Below are 18,121 nucleotides of genomic sequence, written 5' to 3'. Positions count from 1 at the left end.
TTGGCGGCACATTACTACTCCGCACTCTGTAAATTTTCGTCCTTTTAGACATTTTAGTCTCCAATCCGGTGGGTTACATCGTTGGGGCGGGAAGTGGAGTTTAGCTTAGAAGCATATCTCTTGGACTTGTGGTCGTTGTAACCATATACGGCAATAGCTTTTTGTACTCACAGAATCTCGTTATCGCCTAGTGTAGTTTTCTTTTCTGAGGACGTTTCTGGATAGTCCCCTTGAAGTTTTTCTAGGTGCGATCGTGAGACCACAGAGACAGCGCGAACGAAGACAACATGAAGTCTACTGAAGATATCGAATTGACCTTCGCCCAAGCGGAGCAGGGAGGGACTGGAAACGACTTCACAGCGACGACGACGTCGAGCATTAAAGATGACAACACGTTGATGCGCCTAGGAAAGACGCCTGTGTTGAAGGTATTAAGTATACCAATTGCTTCTGGATTCCATCAATCTAACAATAGCAGCGCACATTCGGCTTCATGGCGGTTCTCGGATTTTCGTGCACGGTTTTGATCACTTGGGAGGGGGCTCTAGTGTAAGTCGCGGGCATTTGAAACATGTTAATCAATTGAATCGATATTAACGGCTTTTGATCATTAGTGTCTTTACCTCAGCCCTTTTAAAGTTTGTCAACTACTCAATCCTGATTGAAGAATATGAATTGATTGTCGCACAGTGGAGGTACCGCCGGCGTGATCTGGTCGTTCCTAGTTGACTGGCTGGGAACATTATCAGTGTTTTCAGCCATTGCTGAAATAGCGTCGATGTAAGTGATGTTTATTACCTTGTTCCGGCCTATATGTATGCTAAGAGATAACCAGGGCTCCGGTGGCAGGCGGACAATACCAGTCAGTGGGACATTCTGCTGCAAGACAGCATAAAGTTTAAGAAGATGCTGACTAGAATAGCTGGGTGGCAATGATGGCACCCCCGAAATACCGCGCTTTCTTTTCGTACATAACAGGTACATGCAACTCATTCCATTCCGCCCGGAGCAAACAAACTTATGAGATTCTAAAACCTACTATACAGGCTGGGCCACCGTGTGTGGCTGGTTGGCTCTCTGCTCTTCCAATTCCTACCTGATTGCAGGACTCTTTGAATACTTAATAATCATCTTCAACCCTGACTACTCGCCACAGCCATGGCATACAGTGCTATTCTACTGGTCCGTGTTGGCATTCTCTTTAACCGTGAACGCCATGTCAAGCAAAGCGCTCGCTCGCTTCGAAGGTACCATCTTCATCGTACATCTGTTCGGATTCTTCCTCGTGTTAGTACCCCTGGTTTATTTTGGACCGAAGGGAGATACGTCTATCTTCACGACGTTCTTCAACGGCGGGGGCTGGCAAACGCAAGCGCTGTCTTTCTTCGTGGGCATGCCAGGGTTAGGATTTGCGCTTTTCGGTAAGTTCAACTCCACTTTTAAGTAAACTCTGGCTAATTTGAATCAGGCGCTGATAGTACCGTACACGTAAGCACCCAATAAGTTTATATCCATCCGACAATTACTGACATCACCAGATGTCGGAGGAAATTTGCAATGCTGCCATGGCGGTTCCCCAATCACTTGTCTTCAGTCTTATTAGTAAGCTCTCCTAGAAACAATAACAAGAAGTGGGAATTAACTTGTTGTAGTCAACGGCAGCCTGGGGTTTATCATGATGACCTGTACCATGTACGTGATTGGCGATCTTGATGCCATTCTGACCGCGATCGAAGCAGGCGAAAGCCCCGTTCTGCTTATCTTCCAACAAGCTGTGCGTTCTCAAACTGGGGCCGTACTTATGTACGTTATCATTCTAATCATGGCCTGTGCATGCACAATCGGTTGTTTTGCCTCTGCCTCTCGTATGCTGTGGTCCTTCGCGCGTGACCGTGCTGTGCCGTTCTCTAGCTGGTTAAGCAAGGTTCGTTGGTATTTCCCTGCGTGACAATATTATTATATAAAGTATGCTTAGTACGATCCTGACAAATGGCAGCTCTCTCGTCAATCAGTGCCTCTGCGTTCCCTAGCGCTGAATTGCTTCATATCAATGCTTCTATCGTTGATTTTACTGGGCTCTTCAGTGGGATTCTCCGATCTCGTCAATCTGACCGTCGCCTGCCTCTATTCCTCCTACCTGCTTGCAACTGGTTTCCTCCTCTGGACACGCTTGGCTGGTCGAATTAGTCCCCATGATCCCGATGCTCGTATACGTCCGGGAAACCTTCACTGGGGGCCGTGGAAAATTCCGGAGCCGTTCGGCTTGTTGAATAACATTTTTGCCTGCTCGTACCTCGTTCTCGTATTTTTCTGGAGCTTCTGGCCGGCTGCCCGCGAGGTAACACCATCAACCATGAACTATAACGTTCTAATTTACGGAGTCATGGTTAGCTTCGCAATTATTTGGTATTTTGCACGTGCTAGACATTATTACACAGGGCCCATTGTCGAAACAGCCATGTAGGAGTTTCAACTCAATTTTGCCTAATTAAATGAGCGGTTTCCGTTTACGTGTATAGTTCATCGAAGGGTCGAAATTAGCTAATAATGGTGTTATGGGTATAGCTAGTAAATAATACTCAATCGTGACTGCCTTTACTGGCATTCTCCAGAATGTCGGGACGTTGAGTAAGGGTATAGATTTGCCATAGAATTCTTATTTACAACCATCAATTATTATTCTTATATCATAACACACACGAAGTCTCTACCGCGATGACGGCACTAATTGAAGTCGAAAATGGCGCTGGAAATGGTGCCGGAGACTGATTTATCGCGGTGTGTCCAGGATGGCACGGCCTTGGATACTCGAACAACATCGATAATGGAGTAACCATTGACCTGGAATATCTGAACCAAACCACCTACAACCGCCAAACCAACATCACCAGCGTTAGCCCTGGCGGCCATTGGCAAGTCTATGCGGAAATGCACAAGTATGGTGTGATAGTCACTGGCTGCTGCGATGGTGACATATGGGTGGGTTCCTGCTCGATGGTGGAGCGACATATACTAATCACTTGGCCCATGTTGGCTTTGGCCGTGATTCAGTCGTAAATTATGAGATTGTACTGACCAATAGCGCCATTGTGAACGCTGAAAGTGGCGAGAACTCCGATTTATGACGCGCTTTGAAAGGTGGTGGTAGCAACTTTGGTATCGTCACACGTTACGACATGGAGGCTTTGGAAGACCGGGATCCCACTCATGGGATACGGGTGAGGGCGGCAAACTACACGTCACAATTCGAGAATGCGGTCGTCGGCTTTACTGAAAACCAAAAGAAGTATGATGACGATGCCCTGATTAGGATTTTAGGACACATTGAAGGTAGTGATTTCTTGGCGACGTGAAGCGGATATCGACGACAATGAGGAAAGCTACGGCTTTGAGAAGTTAAGACATATTCGAACAACCTCACCATTTGCCCACAATGTTGAGCCTCTCTATCAGGCAGCTGATAATTCAACTCTTCCCGGAAACTCTTACCAAGTTAGATAATTGATACCATCTGTGATGGAGGCTAAAAAAAACAAGGGTTAGTCAACACCTTAACGATTAAGAATAACCAGCTCGTTTGAGCTATACTACTAAGGAGCATAGAGAGTTTTGTCAAGAGTTGAGCTAGGGCAGAAGAGCAGGAAACTTCTACGGCCTTCTCTTTTTCCAGCCTCTACCTTCATGCTTCGCAGAAATCAGCGAGGATAATGGAGTAAACATATTTGGGGGCATTTTAAAAGACCATAATTCTGTTTTATGGACTGATAGTGAGTTCGTGTACACCAATCAGTCAGACTTGGCAATGGTTCAGACTCGGAAGAATGAAATGGTTTCGAGAGTCAAGAGCAATTCTACATCAGTCAGTGCAGATAGCCACCTGGTTTACCTGAACTATGCGATTTCTCGCGGAATCCTCTCGGAAGTTACCCCAAAGAGCACATAGAACATATGAAAAATATGGCCGCCAAGTATGATCCCGAAGGTAAATTCCAGATCCGATTCCCAGGAGGATTTAAGATCTCCCGAGTAGAAACCTAAATAAAATGATTCACCAAGGCAGAATCAATCACGCCTTTCCCCCTCCACCAGAAAGCATTACTCATCCAAGTATTGGGTGGGATATCTGGAGGTGATCAATTCTACACAAATGAATCCAGGTGTAGGCCTACGATATTTGAATATACGCTGAAACACAACACAGAGTTTCAGGCAGAATTCAATATTACTGATGCATTTCACATTGATAGGAGAAATTTCAGATAATAAAGCAACGGAATATTCATTTTGATTCGAAACTCAAACAATTGAAGTCGTACACGCGCATTGAAAACTTCTCGTTAAATTTGAAAACATGATAACAAACATTCAACCAGACCCGTAAATTGAGATCAATGTTCTTCAACGGTTAGTCATCAGCATTAACCGTAGTTAAAACTGGTGTGATACCATTGAACCCCTCAACCAACCCGGGACAGAAATGATATCTCCCAAACCTCTCATCACTCCATTCAAACATATACTACAGCCATTAAAATTAGTTTCATCAGCAGAAAGGTGAGATGTGTCAACTTACAGGAAGGTTCAAATTGGTACATAAAGGTGACCAATGCGGTTTCCCGCCATTGGGACACTCTACTCGATCAGTAAAACACCATGGATCCATAGAGAAGGCGGGTGTCGGCCTCAGGCGACGTTTCACTGGGTGGGGATCGTCTTCTTCTGCGTGACGCGCAAAGAATTTATTAAAGTTCCCTAGCCAACGTTTTACTGGGTATGGATGGTCGTCTTCAATGTCTTCTTCTTCGCGATGCGCAAAGTGTTTTTCAAAGTTGGCTCTATCTCCGTGCCTTAGAGTCTGTACGGAAGGAGATAGTAGCCCTGGTGGCATCGTGACTTGATGAGGCGGAACCAATGATGAAACCGTTGTTTGAGGAACTGGAATTTTTGATGCAGTTGTGGACGCGACGATCGCGTTGTTGGGGTCTTCCATGGTAGGGAGGGCAGCAGCAGTGATGGCTAAATAGATAGCCAAGATAGCGATGAGTAACTTCATGATTGCTTTCTTTCTTTTGGACGAAAGAGAATTTCGAGCAGAGATTGTTGTACTATTATACTTTGGTATTGAATGAGGCTTGTGAAGTGTAAAGAGGAAGAAATTTCCCATCCGCAAGGAAAGAAATCGCGCTTCCTTTTATACCCTAATCTGGCCTCTAGACCAACGCATTAACTACCATCATGACTCCCCCAAATGTTCCAAAAAGGGGCAAGTATTGAATTTTCATGTATCCAATTAGGTCTGGTAGTGTGTTAGGCATTCAAGGTTTGGATTCTGTCCCAAAGAGGATAGGTTGCTCGAATAGGCAATAGTTAAGGGACAGTACTTTCCCCAAAGCGTCCAACTGCGATCTCGTGTTTCAATGCTATATTCGCTACCTTGCTGCCTTCAATTCCAATGTTCTCCTGTCTTGGCGAATGCACATGGTAGTTTCTACCGACATGTGATTCTGAGGTGGATGCCTTTGGCAGGAGGTGACGAAAGTTTGAATAAGACACCACAAAACTGAATGAGGTATAGGAACCCTTCCCAAAAAGAAGTCTAAATTGACGGATGTGAATTGGTGCGAATCCAGATGAAAGGCAGAAAATCTTAATACTATATTCAAACTTTTATCATATCAGTATAGATGGACAGCTACTACGAAAGGCAAGAAGAGATCTGTAGCAGTTCGATCACTTCATTGAATGCTGGTCTCATCGTTGATTCTTACGGTTTCATGTTTTACTGAAAATAGCATTACATGTCCTTGATGATTAAGTTTGAGTGATATTTCTTATTTGATAAGTCTGGTTTCTAGTAGGATAGCAAGGCGAATCATGCATTCCATCCGTTCCGTAACACATGTCATTTTCCGAAATAATACTGGATATGCCAATTTTCAACAACAATCCTGGCAAAAGTCTGATCCAAAGCATTGAAAAAGACACAAAAGAAATTAAGAGGAAATTCGTACAAGCTGCCATATAAAATGTTACGTTTGTGTATCATTCAAAGCGCAGGGGCTCACGAAGAAGAGAGAATCGTCAAAAATCAAAACTAGACGGCGCACGAAAAGCCTCTCCACGCCCACCCGCGGACCAAGATAACAAAAACAACGCCACCGGCTCAAATACACTCGTAGGTTACACAGGAAGGGAATAGGTCACAAATGCGAGATTTCGAAAATGACACTTTTAAAGAAAATCGTGTCGCAGAAGCGAGTGTCTGATGTATCATCCAGTTCGGTTTGATTGCGAAATAAAATTAATGTTGCTTTTAGGCAGATTCTGGCTTAGCCGAGCCCGAATTGCCGTTAGCGGCGATACTACCATTGGCAGGAGCACTTCCATGCGGGCTGCCCTTCGAACCAGTTCCAGCGCGTTTCTCATCTTCAGCGTCATCGTCATAGTCCTCATCGACGTCCATCTTTCTAGCTGCAGGCTCGTGCACTGGCAGTTGCTCCTTACGAGCAGCTTCATCCTTCACCGATGGTGGAGGAGGGCCGGCAGACGGAGGATTTGATCCCGGTTGAGGAACCTCAGAAATTGGAGGCATAGATGAACCGGACGGGTGCGACATCGTTTGGATAGAGGGCAGTGTCGGTGGGTGGTGAGCGGCCTCGGATGGGTGATAATTCTCGTTGGCACGACGTTGCTCTTCACGGCGCACCTCAGATGAGCTACGGAGATCCCTTGGAGGAGTCACTCCGCGATTGATTTGATCGTCCTGGCGTAGACGATTTTCTTCGCTTGCGATTTTTTTCGATGGACCATTCTCCGCACTGTCCCATTCACGACCACGTTTCATGGCAGACGGCGGACGTTCGTCTCTGTCACGAGCAGCAGCATCAGCTGCGCTCGTGGCAGAGGCTGGCGGAGGAGCCCCTCCGGCAATGCCATTCCCTTGCATACCAGGACCACGGTGAAACTGCTGATGAGGATAAGTTGAACCAGGCGACGATGGACGATCAGAAATGTCACGAAGTGGACGAATCTCAGTTGGAGGAGTAAATGGGCGCCCATATGCTGAAGGTACACCAGGACCGGGAGCACCATTCGGTCCAGGGGGGCCACGGAAACCAGCACCGTTGGGGGCTCGATCATGAGGCCCAGGGCCTGGATGCGCCAACTGAGGCAAGGTATGCGGTTGGGGATACGCATTCGTGGCCGGAGAACGAGGCTGCGGGCCGCGAGGTTCCGGCAACGAAGATCGTGGTAGTTCTTGGCGGGGGCTTGGATGCTGGCCAGGAGCAGGACCGCGAAGGGTATCCCGTTGGTCGTATGCAGTAGGAGGTTGAGGTGGAGGCGCGTTCTGCAAGTCGTTGATACCACGATTCCAATCAGCGATCTGACGCGGAGGTGCTGGGGGCTGAGGAGGCGGGCCGCCCGTTGGAGCGGGAGCACCCCATTGAGGAGCGGGCGGGGCGCCAACACCTGGTGCTTGGTATGCTTGTGGGTGGACGTCTTGGGGTACTGGGGCTGGAGCACTGCCCTGGGTCTGACCTTGCATCTGACCTTGTAGCAGTTGCAAACGAGCTTTGATGTGTACATTGGTTGGGTCAAGGTCAGCAGCACGACCGTAGGCATCCAAAGCATCTGCCGTTTGGTTGTTGCAAGACTCGTAAAGGGTTCCCAGATCATACCAGACTTCGGAAATGTAAGGGTTGAGGCGGATGGCGCGGGAGTAGGCATCGAGAGCGTCGCGGTATTGGTTGATCTGGTAGTAAAGGACACCGATCGAGCACCAAAAGGTAGGATTGCGACCGTCACGGTAAACAGCTTGTTGGTAAGCTTCATATGCTTTGGGGTATTTTTGTTGCGACATGTAGCAGCGACCCAACAGGTACCAGCTTTGTGCGTCATTATTATCTGTCATAAGAATTAGCTTCTGAGGATAATGTGACTATCATTGGCAATGCTTACCTGCGCCGACCGACTTCTCCAAATATTCGATTGCCTTTTCTTGGCTTGAGTAACTATTGCTCTGCTGGTGGTACAGCCATCCGAGCTGTTGTAGCACCTTGGCGTGATTCGGATCCTTGTCAAGCACTCGGCGATAGGCGGCCTGCGCAGCTTCGAACTGTTGTGTGACGATCATCAGCACCGGGAAATGCAGTCAAAAACGGGTGGCACAATACTCACGTCCTTTTGCTGTTCGTGCACATGACCGATTTGGAAATAGATATCCTCCTCGGTCAGGGGGCGAGGAGGGTTATTCACGATGTATTTGAAACATTCCAAACTCTGACTAAACTTTTGTTGTTGTTTGTAAATGATACCAAGGCGGAAATAAATTTCATTGGCCTTTTCAAATTCAGGCGCCATGCGCATGACCTGGGAGAAGGCCTCTTCAGCATGATCGAGCGAGCCGTAACGGTCGTACAAAATTCCGATTCCGTACCACAACTTCGGCTCCTGTAGTAATAGAGGTTAGCGACGACGAGTGGGTTTTAAATAAGCGGCCAACCTTGGGATCGCGCAGATGATAGAGTGCCTGCTGGTATGAAGTATACGCGTCTTGAAGATTGTCCATCATCAGATGGCAATGGCCTAGCACGAAGTTAGCCCGTGTCGCACAGAACAATTGTTCGTGTCACGCTAAACACATACCCAAACTTCCCCACGTCTCGCCGCTCTGGGGGTCCAATTTGAGGACGTTCTGCAAGTATTCGATCGCTTTGGGGAACTGTTCTCGAGTCCGCAGGATTTGCGAGATGGCAGTCATTGCGGGAATGGACCACTGGTTGTGACGAAGAGCTTGTTCGTAAGCACCCATGGCGCCATCGAGATCGCCCATCATCTCGGTTAAGCTGCCTGTAGTAGTGTGAGTTTGTGCGAACGACGGTATGCCCATGTATCTCGAGACTTACCGATTTGAAGCCATACTTGCTCATTCAACGCAGCAATTTTCTGGGCGTTGGTCAAGTGAGGAGCTTTCTGACCCTGCGACTGCACGGGAATATGGCCATTCACTTGAGCATGGGCTGCCAAATGGCCGTGGTGCTGGGGAGGGACGCCTCCGGGAGGCGATGGCTGGGGATGCGCCATGATCTATCTGCGATTCGACGAGAGGGCAGACCGGCGTAAGGCCAAACACAACCAAAAGGAAGGGAGGAAAATAATCAAAAGAACAATTGATTTGCGGTTAGAATTAAATTGAGGTGAAGCGACGCCAGGTAGTCCAGAGGGAGATGGATAGGCTGGCGGGAGAGCAAGCGCAGCAGGCGGCGTGGCGTGTCGGCAGTAGCAGTAGCAACCAGCAACCAGCCACTGCGGAGGGCTGACAGCTGGGGGACACGAGTAGAGGACAGGAAGAAGCAAGGAGAGACCGACTGAGAAGGTCAATGGGAGGGGTTAAAGTCTCGGCAGAGACGCACAGGAAGCGATGCTCGCAGACGAGACGGGGTGCAGAAGGACAGAGAGAGGAGAGAGGAGAGGAGGAAGAAGGGAAGGGAAAAACGGCAGCGACGGCGCAGCGACGAGAACGGGGTTCGAGGGCGGGCGGAAAGAGGGCGATTCTGGCCAAGCGGCGCTAGTGGTTGTGCAGCTGCGGCGGCGAGGGCAGTCGCTGTCAGCAGCAGCAGGAGGAGCAGCCAGCCAGCATGAGCCCAGCAGGCAGGAGCGAGCCAGCGCCCGCGGACGGAAGGGCGAGATGGCACAGACTAGCGCGAGGGTGCCAAATTGGCGTTATTAGGCTTTGCGCTCGGCTTAGGCTTTAGCCCAGGGGGGTCACGGTGGGGCTCCGATCGGTTAGTCAGCGACACCTCTAGGGCTGCTAGCGAGCGACGACGTAGCTTGCTGTTAGCCTCCTGCTAATTACGGCCTTCGCACTATCGCTGTTAGACGATGCGACTCATCGAATGCGACCCTATTATTGTGATTACTGTCATACCAGCACCCTAATCGTTGATCAGTACTGTACGCTGGCGAGAAGATACCCATACAATGATATAACAACAATACAGTCGCCCATGGAACCATGGATGGGATGTTTGTTTCAACCCATTCTAGAAATAAGCTGCCAGTGACCCAATCCCGAATGGACGAATATCCGATATCATGTACGAAGTACTATATAATAACCTTTGGTGCAACCATGTGTATGTACTATGTAGGATGTGCTATGTAATACTGCCGTGCGGGGACTGCCCAAACAAAGACGCCTTCTGTGTCCTCTGGTATCTGTCACTGACTGCACCAGGCAAGGGCGCCAGCGTCTGCAGTGTGCCGTTTCGGGCGTTGCAGGGAGGCCAACGGCAAAACGGAAAAAGAAAGCAAGAAAGAGCTACCTAGCAAAACCCAAAGGGGACACGGTGGAGTGGAGCCTTCCCCCCTAACTAAGCTCGTCAGGAATCCGCAGCGAATGGTTGCAAGCAGTCTAGCGTGACGCAAGACTCGCAGTGCCAGAGGATGGGTGGGGCAGGCGTCTCCACCGCCGACGCATGTGGCCCGTGGGCAGGACGCCCCCCCCGTGCCGAAGCCTGATGGTCGCTGGCGGCCTCTAGGAGTCTAGGTAGTCTCTGACTTTGGCACTCTGGAGAGTGGAGCCCTCCAGCTGCAGGTAGTGGGACCGCCCCCCTCTACTTATGCCGGACCCGGCCTAGCGGCCTGTAGACTGCAGTTGGTGGGCCCAGATCCACTGCGTCGAAACAGGAATGGGCGCCCTCCTGGGGTCCACTTCCAGCCTCCACCACTGGATCCCGGTCGCTGCGACCCGCCAGCTGCCAATCCTGGAGGCTGGAGGACCGAGGAAGGATCCATCGCCCATAATCATATTAATAAATAGCCATGAATCAGGCTTGTGCGTTAGCCACAGTGTTAATTAAACCAAATATATCGCGACCGGAGTTTGCTCGACACTCTGTTTCAATCATGGGCAATCAATATAGTACGGGTGATCAATATAATATAGTCAGTATACTTGCTTGATCCTGCCTCACCAGTTTGAAACCATACAGCCTGAACCAGCCAACGCATCGCAGTTCCCTCGTCAGCCCGCGACGTCCCCGCCCAGCTGTGTCGCTCATCGGCGTCACGCAGGGCTAGCGCCGGCTGTTTACCTAGTATGATGGCTGTGGCTATGCAGTACTATGCTACGCAGCTAGGTGCTACCATTCGGGGTGATTGTCCTTAATCACAGCGTCTGTCCGTTCTCACCATACTGCGAATACGACTAGGAACTAGCTTGTTTCTGATGCCGTTTCTTATTTAGTTTCGTGCCATCACCTTACATGGCCGATCATGTTGACGCACTAACCCCCGTTAGATCTTTCCTTGTCTTGCACTCACTCGCGCCGATCCGCTGCCGAGCAACCAGCAGGGAAGAATAAAATATCCGTAATACATCCATCTCCTAACTGTGCCATATCTCCGCTTCAGCCACAGGGGCGCAGCCACACCTTCTCGCTCTCGCTCTTCATTAATTTTATTCGGCTATTTTTCCTTTCCCTTCTAGCGCTTCTTCCTCTTTAAAATTGCTGAGTTACTGTTCAAACCTCGAACGCAAAGTTGTTCCATTCCACTAATTTGGTCCCACTCATATTAAATATGGAGCAGTCAATCCATCATTTAATAGCGCTCGTTTTTAACTTTGATTCCTTTTTCCTCGCTCGCAAAGTCGATCGATCCAACACGCTGATCACCCGATTTACCACCGCGTAGTCCGTGTCTATCTCGCGAGGCGCTCGATGGTCTGTCGATAGCCCAACCTATCAATTAAGTTTATAAGATTTTATAACCCTTTGCATTGTCACGATAGTGATTAATGTTTCGGAATTCAGATCTACTGCTTGTCCGCTGGTATAGTCATCTGCCATAGATATATACCACGTCAGACAGTCAGACTACAAGTATCAACAGACACAGTAATTAAAGATATATCAACTGATGGTGAATAATATCGCGTCCTATACATATATTAAATTTTAAATATTTACCTGACCATCCCGCCCATTCGCCGCATATTTAAACTTTCCCAAATCTCACGACCCAAATATTCATCCGACGCCGATAAATATTTATTGCATTGCCAGCGGGTATATATAATGAGCCACGCATTGTGCAACCCTGGTACAAAATTATGGTCTCCCAATCCCAATCAACAGCCCCAAAGCCACGTTTCCATTGTTTATAAGTTTCGGGTGATCACTGATTAGGATCGTTGAGATCACCAAGGCGATCTAGATCTTACATTCCAGATGTCACCGCGTTATGCCATTTCTACTTGCTAGCAAGATCGATCAGTAGATTGGGATATTGATTACTATTCAATATAATTATTGGTAATAATGCAAAGCCGGGTGCCACTAATTACAACGTGAGAAGGGTAAGCACTTACACGGATGAGAATATGTCATGCTGACTGAGCGGGTTGCAACCCCTGGCGTATCATCGTATTCTCGGTCATTTGATCAATATCGATACTTATAGTACTAATTATTAATCCATAGATAATTAAGATTGTACATGCATCCAAGAATTGAGACTCGATATCAACTTTTCCTGTCGGTTTTCATCTTTTATATATTTTACAACTTCCTCTGGAGCTTTCCTATTTTGATTGACAATATTAAGGACAAAGAGCCAATCCAGTCATCTTATAACTAGGGGATATAATATTCCCAGAATTTAAGGATTTCCAACGCCGTCGAACGATGTTCGTGACGCACCGAGAACCGGCCCCCGTGGCGGCGACAAGACCAGGGACCCTAGACAGAGATCATCTGATTAGCTCACAGTGAGAACAAATTCCAGCCTCAAGAGCCAAGAAGTTAGAACAATAATGATACGGACGTGCTAGAGACTAACTAGTCCGCGACCATAAGCGACCTATTATTAGCCGACAACCCCCTTACCACCCTGGACTTAGGCCCCAGATAAGTAGTACGTAACTGCCGCGCCGGCGTGCGATAGGCTGGACGCCCGATCGACGGACGGCCTTGACGCTGTGACGGACGTGCATGGATCATTAAAGAAAAAGAAATATGGCGGCCCACGTGAGTCGTTCACCGGGGCACGACCGTGACTACTCATCAAACTGGAGCAAATACAGCCTGGGCCAATTATAATGCTACGACAACTCCTATATTCACTTGTTTTACCTGTTTTAGTATTTTAGAACCGGTCACTATTAGTATTGTCCAAAGCGGGGTAGGAAAGCTAGCTATGTGGCAGGGGTGACAAGTTTCTTCCCTGATTTGCATTTTAATTTCCTCGAGACTTCTGAGTTGCGGCTAACATGGAAGCGGTAGTAGCCTAGCAGGTATGTCGGAATTTATATGAAACTCTAATAATAATATGAAAATTGAGTTTGAACATCTGAATCTTGTAGGCTGAAGATCGTTGATATGACATGATAGTGTACATGCGTAACTTGCTCTTTCCTACTATTATTTAATTCACCTAGGGTATATTGTAATACTGGAGTCGCTACATAGCATAACGATGTAGGCAGGATGCCGAGCCCGCAATGAAACAGATGTAACCCGTGCTCTGCACGTCTCAAGCGCCTGTCTTGGCATGTCTGTGTCGATAGTAATAAGTACCAAGTATGTATGAGAGGAGCAATTCCTTGGTTCTACAAACTCAGCCACTCCAAATAATCATAATTACTGTTCGTACCCTCCCCAGCCGCAACTATTTGGGCAAAAACGGTGATCGCATTCCGGACGCGCTGGAATTCTCGAGCGGGTTTGATCGGCACCGTGGCCAAGAATGACGCCATGACACGACATGCAGTCTTATTCCATTCATATTATGGGCTGATGTGGAGCCCCAGGCCAGCATTGCCGAGGGGAAAAAAAAAAAAGGCGAAAAAGATGGAGACAATTGATGCCTGAGCCGCCAGGTGTCGATGCTAGGCCCAGAGCGGCTCCGGAGGCTGCAGTCGGGAAATTAGAGGCCGCTGAGTTAAAACCAATCAACGCCGCCGCTTACGGTGCTTACGTGAGATGTCGGGAGCGAATCAAAACTAGTTGACCAGCTGTCGTGCATCTGATGCATCAATAACAACCACAAACACCCATGGATGATAAATTGATAGTGGATAGTCGATATGCATATCAAGACAGTCCCTAAAACCAAACCGCCGAATTGCAACAGTTGTGGTGAGCTTTGCTTGCATATTTTCTGCAAGATTAGCTGAATAGACAGCTCCTGATTGGATCAACTCAAACCCATCAGTACGAATGATCGGCTTTTTTGGGAGAATCTTAAGCTGATTTGTATTTTACTTCTATACTTACAATTTTTATCTGCCTGGGTGATTACGATTGGTCGCGTCGCTCATCTTGCCGAATCAAGCTAGATCGGCCTTTTGGTCGATTGATAATCTGTGGAACTTTTTGCGCCCTCACACATAACTCATCGCCAAAATAAATAAGGATTTTCCTGTGCTGGTTACGCGGAAGACGATAATTGAGCATGTATTATTTCCCGGGACCTTTTGAGTTATAGTCTTTCCGTCATTACTTAGGCGGAAAGTTAATGTGCAATGACTATAGTTGCTCAGTCGCTCCCAAGGCCTAGGGCCGGGAGAACGCTGGCGTTTAAGCCGAAGAATAGATTGGGTTGTATGACTTGCAGGTGAGGGTCTATTTAGAAATTCGTGTTTAACATCTCTTATACTTTGAGGCTGTTGTCGTAATAACTGCGGGCTAGAATTCGAAAAGTCAAATGTGACGAAGAGAAACCAGCATGTCGTCGATGTGTTTCCACTGGACGTACATGTGACGGTTATGAGTCAGTGTTTCGGTCATATAACTACGGGCATAATATAACTGCTCCTTCTCAAGCCGATACCATATCTGTTCAACGGATGTCTTTTCGTCAACTTCGGACCATAACCTTCACAACTTCTGAGATCATGGAAGTCTCTCGTGGTCTTTCCACAAAGCCTCCCGCCGAAGGCGGAATTGGGTTTGAAGCAGAGGCTTTGTGCATTCTTCAATCTAGCATTCGCTCCCCTCCAGTCTATCAGGCTCTAGCCTGTATGCGTATGTTTAGAAAATTGCTAATGGAACACGGAGATATCTCATATCTAAAGAATGATGACTTGTCTGGCTACCGCAGGATCGTTACTGAATACAATATTGTCGTGGCAAAGGTGATTAAGCAGCTGTCCAGAAATGATTCACGAACAGTCGAGGTAGCGTTGAATTGTTGCCAGTTGTTTATTACCATAGATATCATGCTGCAGCAATATGCGTCGTCTATCAGACATTTTGCGTATGGATTGCAAATCATGAGAGCCTGCCGCACGCGACCACAATTGGATAGTGCCGGAGAGAAGATTGTGCCGCCGATACAACAGGGACTTGCCACTGTGGATATATTTGTTATCAAGCTATTTACAGCACCATGCCCTTACGTAGAGCACCTGATGCGTGAGCTTCGCCTTGAAGAAAGGAAGAAAATGCATGCAGCCGACAATTCATCTCCAAACCGAATCGATTTCATGACATATCGACAAACCCTAATCTCGGTAGCGGCAGAAACAGTATATTTATTAAACAGGGTGTCATCAATGACATCTGTGCATGAGGCATTAGGGCTAATCGAGGAGAAAAAAAGACTTCTTATTAAATTGGAGGGACTGGATCGTTACAGTAAGGGCGGTGTGGTTGGCGAGGACGAATCTCCTTTACGGAAGTTGATGAGTCATTTTCAATTCCTCTACTCTTCCGTCCTGAGGGTAGTCCTGCAATCTGTATTGCTGTCCGCGCCTGTGGATTCACCCCTAGACTTGGATCTTACGCACATGATATCTGTTGCGGAGTCTTTAGAGGGTGCAGCGAATAACTACCTTATACAAAGCCAAGCTTAATAATACAATCTTCTTGGGCATTAACATACTTAATTAAGTTAACTAAGTACGCAAATTCCGTGTCAAGCGTTCAATCCGCCATCAACGCTAAATTTCCGATTTAGGAAGAGGGAGCGAGGCGCCGAATTAGGCTTACGAAAGGATCTTACCATAGGTAACGAGATTGGACAATAGCCAGCTTTTCAACTAGAAATACATAGTCACATATCACAAGGATATAGTGTGGATTTGTAATCATGGCGATTGTGAAAGGTATAAAAGAAGTGTCCGGCACATATGGAGATGATGCTATTTTCCAAAGTTGTATCTCCCTCAAAGTGCTACAATTGATTCTAGGCATTCAAATAATCTCTTTTCGGCCCAGTGTTTAAATTCCTTGAAATGTCGAAAATCATCACCGTCTTTGGCGCAACAGGATTGCAAGGCGGCTCTGTGATTCGTGCTATCCAATCGCATCCTCAGCTTTCTCATGAGTTTAGAATCCGTGGGGTCACTCGAGATCCTAGTAAACCTGCCGCAAAGGATCTGGCTTCTAATGGTGTGGATATAGTGAGGGTACGTTGAAGAAAATAAGAATTAGGCCATTAGGTACAAGAAACACTAACCCATCACAAGGCTGACCTGAACGATGCTGACTCTACTACTACCGCAATTGAAGGTTCCCATACTGTCTTTGTGGTCACACATTTTGAAGATTCCTACTCCTATGATGTGGAGATTCAGCAAGGGAAAAATGCTGCAGATGCTTGTAAAAAAACAGGCATTGAACATATAATTTTCTCCTCCCTAGTCGACATTTCTCAAGCCAGCAAAAACGTCTTTACCAAGGTGTTTCATTTCGACAGCAAAGCTCGTATAGAACAATATATTCGAGATGTTGGGCTCCCTGCCACCTTTGTCCTTGCTGGCTCCTATATGCAAAACCAATTTTATACAATTCGGAAAGAAGGTGACGGATACGTTTTACCTCTTCCAGCAGGCGATGATATGCAGTTCCCCTTGCTTGATGTCGCTTCTGATTATGGTAATATTCCGCTACTGCCTTATCGTCACGACAGACCTGGAGTTCTCAAATACTAACGCAGAAAAGGTAAATTCGTGAACGTCGCTCTCCTCCAGCGACATGACATGTTGGGAAAACGGATATATGCAGCGCAGGAATACTACCGCCCCTCTAGAATAGTTAATGAGCTATCAGAGATATTGGATAGACCAGCGCGAGTGCTCAGTCTTCCGCCAGCAGAATTCCAGAAGCTGATGCCGGACGCAATGGCTGAGGATTTGACTGAGATGGGTCAGGCGTTTGTGTCGCCTGGCTATTATGGTGGTGCAGATCTTGCAACGAGTCAAAAGTTGCTGCAAGGTAATTTGACCACGTGGAAAGATTTTGTGAAACACCACGCGGAACGGTTTCTTCAGGATGCTTGACATCACATTACCTACTATTCTCATTGGGGGATGTATAGCACTTATAGCTTGATAGTGGGGATGCTAACGCTTCTAAATTTCCCATTGATGTAAATTGACATATAACTTTGTTTTTTACAAGTGTTAATTCCGGAGCATGCCATTCTCCAGACGCCTTGAGAGTGAGACTTGGTGTGCTGCCCTATGCATTAAATTGTTTGGCTCGATAGCGGGTCTCGAATACACGAGTCATAAATATCTTGATATATCTGTTTTACTCATTCTAATAAGAAGATTTAAGTGATTTACGCAAAATGATTAAGTCTGATTGCAATTTGAAGAATATGGGAGGGTATACAACAACATCCTGTTCTATCTCTTCATTGGCTTCACCACAATTCACCGTTCATAATGATAAAATATTTTACGACAACTCCAGCAGCTCTGATCAATAAACAGACCTCTAGACGTAATCAAGTGTGCCCCGTTGATCCAACGGGCTTTTTCCTCGCGTAGAAATGCGACGGTAGATGCGATTTCTTCCAGCTCTGCTATTCTAGCGCCTACTAGTGTTTTATTTATGATGGGCTGTAGGATCTTCATTTGCTCCTCCCCGGCCTGGGAGAATCCTCTGTTTTGGTTGGACCTGGACTAACTGCAATAACAGTGCACCCGTACTCCGGGTTAGGTCTTTGGCCCTGTGCTATGTCCATTAGATTACGGGTTCGAAAAATGTTTCAACGTGTTGGACTCACCAGCATTTCATGAAGGAATCGACCATCCGCGAATGACTGCTTTCGAGCATTGAAACTGTGTAAAAATAGTGTAATAGAAAACTATCACATACACCAATTG

At 47.1% G+C, this 18,121-nt stretch overlaps 5 protein-coding genes across 5 annotated transcripts; 3 read left to right on the top strand and 2 right to left on the bottom strand.

Annotated features, from left to right (window-relative positions):
* Positions 1–287: 287 nt before the first annotated feature.
* Positions 288–2,464, top strand: BGW36DRAFT_286408 (amino acid/polyamine transporter I; the record flags this gene model as incomplete). The annotated part of the gene is made up of 11 exons (XM_046210413.1): positions 288–428; positions 479–549; positions 615–638; positions 691–780; positions 836–862; positions 923–978; positions 1,047–1,421; positions 1,469–1,488; positions 1,539–1,602; positions 1,653–1,924; positions 1,997–2,464. The coding sequence occupies 11 exons, from the start codon at positions 288–290 to the stop codon at positions 2,462–2,464; spliced, it is 1,608 nt and encodes a 535-aa protein (XP_046078435.1).
* A 1,941-nt stretch (positions 2,465–4,405) lies between these two features.
* BGW36DRAFT_435821 (uncharacterized protein) lies at positions 4,406–5,313 on the bottom strand (the record flags this gene model as incomplete). The annotated part of the gene is made up of 2 exons (XM_046221432.1): positions 4,574–5,313; positions 4,406–4,519 (listed from the first exon to the last, which is right to left on the bottom strand). Exons 1-2 carry the CDS (start codon positions 5,162–5,164, stop codon positions 4,406–4,408), a joined length of 705 nt encoding a protein of 234 aa, XP_046078434.1. The 5' UTR covers positions 5,165–5,313.
* Positions 5,314–6,167: 854 nt separating this feature from the next.
* On the bottom strand, positions 6,168–9,230 carry BGW36DRAFT_18267 (putative transcriptional corepressor Cyc8). Its single transcript, XM_046209730.1, has 6 exons — positions 8,907–9,230; positions 8,647–8,850; positions 8,504–8,586; positions 8,179–8,451; positions 7,960–8,116; positions 6,168–7,905 (listed from the first exon to the last, which is right to left on the bottom strand). Exons 1-6 carry the CDS (start codon positions 9,082–9,084, stop codon positions 6,314–6,316), a joined length of 2,487 nt encoding a protein of 828 aa, XP_046078433.1. The 5' UTR covers positions 9,085–9,230; the 3' UTR covers positions 6,168–6,313.
* A 5,471-nt stretch (positions 9,231–14,701) lies between these two features.
* BGW36DRAFT_285989 (uncharacterized protein) lies at positions 14,702–15,859 on the top strand (the record flags this gene model as incomplete). Its single annotated transcript, XM_046210371.1, has 1 exon — positions 14,702–15,859. A coding segment is annotated over one exon (1,158 nt), but the record flags the coding sequence as incomplete, so codon positions are not given.
* A 381-nt stretch (positions 15,860–16,240) lies between these two features.
* Positions 16,241–17,386, top strand: BGW36DRAFT_413612 (NmrA-like family domain-containing protein; the record flags this gene model as incomplete). The annotated part of the gene is made up of 3 exons (XM_046219261.1): positions 16,241–16,414; positions 16,475–16,883; positions 16,950–17,386. 3 exons carry the CDS (start codon positions 16,241–16,243, stop codon positions 17,285–17,287), a joined length of 921 nt encoding a protein of 306 aa, XP_046078431.1. The 3' UTR covers positions 17,288–17,386.
* Between the last annotated feature and the right edge of the window lie 735 nt (positions 17,387–18,121).

This window comes from Talaromyces proteolyticus (genome assembly GCF_021365285.1).
Source record: "Talaromyces proteolyticus strain PMI_201 chromosome Unknown BGW36scaffold_1, whole genome shotgun sequence".
Lineage (NCBI taxonomy): Eukaryota > Fungi > Ascomycota > Eurotiomycetes > Eurotiales > Trichocomaceae > Talaromyces > Talaromyces proteolyticus.
This window is presented reverse-complemented; position numbering and strand designations above follow the sequence as displayed.

Bases quoted from the DNA above. Each gene is read 5' to 3' on its own strand.
- BGW36DRAFT_18267 (XM_046209730.1), bottom strand. From the start codon at position 9,084: ATGGCGCATCCCCAGCCATCGCCTCCCGGAGGCGTCCCTCCCCAGCAC. The intron at 8,587-8,646 runs GTATGTGTTTAG...ACTTCGTGCTAG, and splicing joins CGAGACGTGGGGAAGTTTGG to GCCATTGCCATCTGATGATG. The intron at 8,117-8,178 runs GTGAGTATTGTG...GTCACACAACAG, and splicing joins TGCACGAACAGCAAAAGGAC to TTCGAAGCTGCGCAGGCCGC.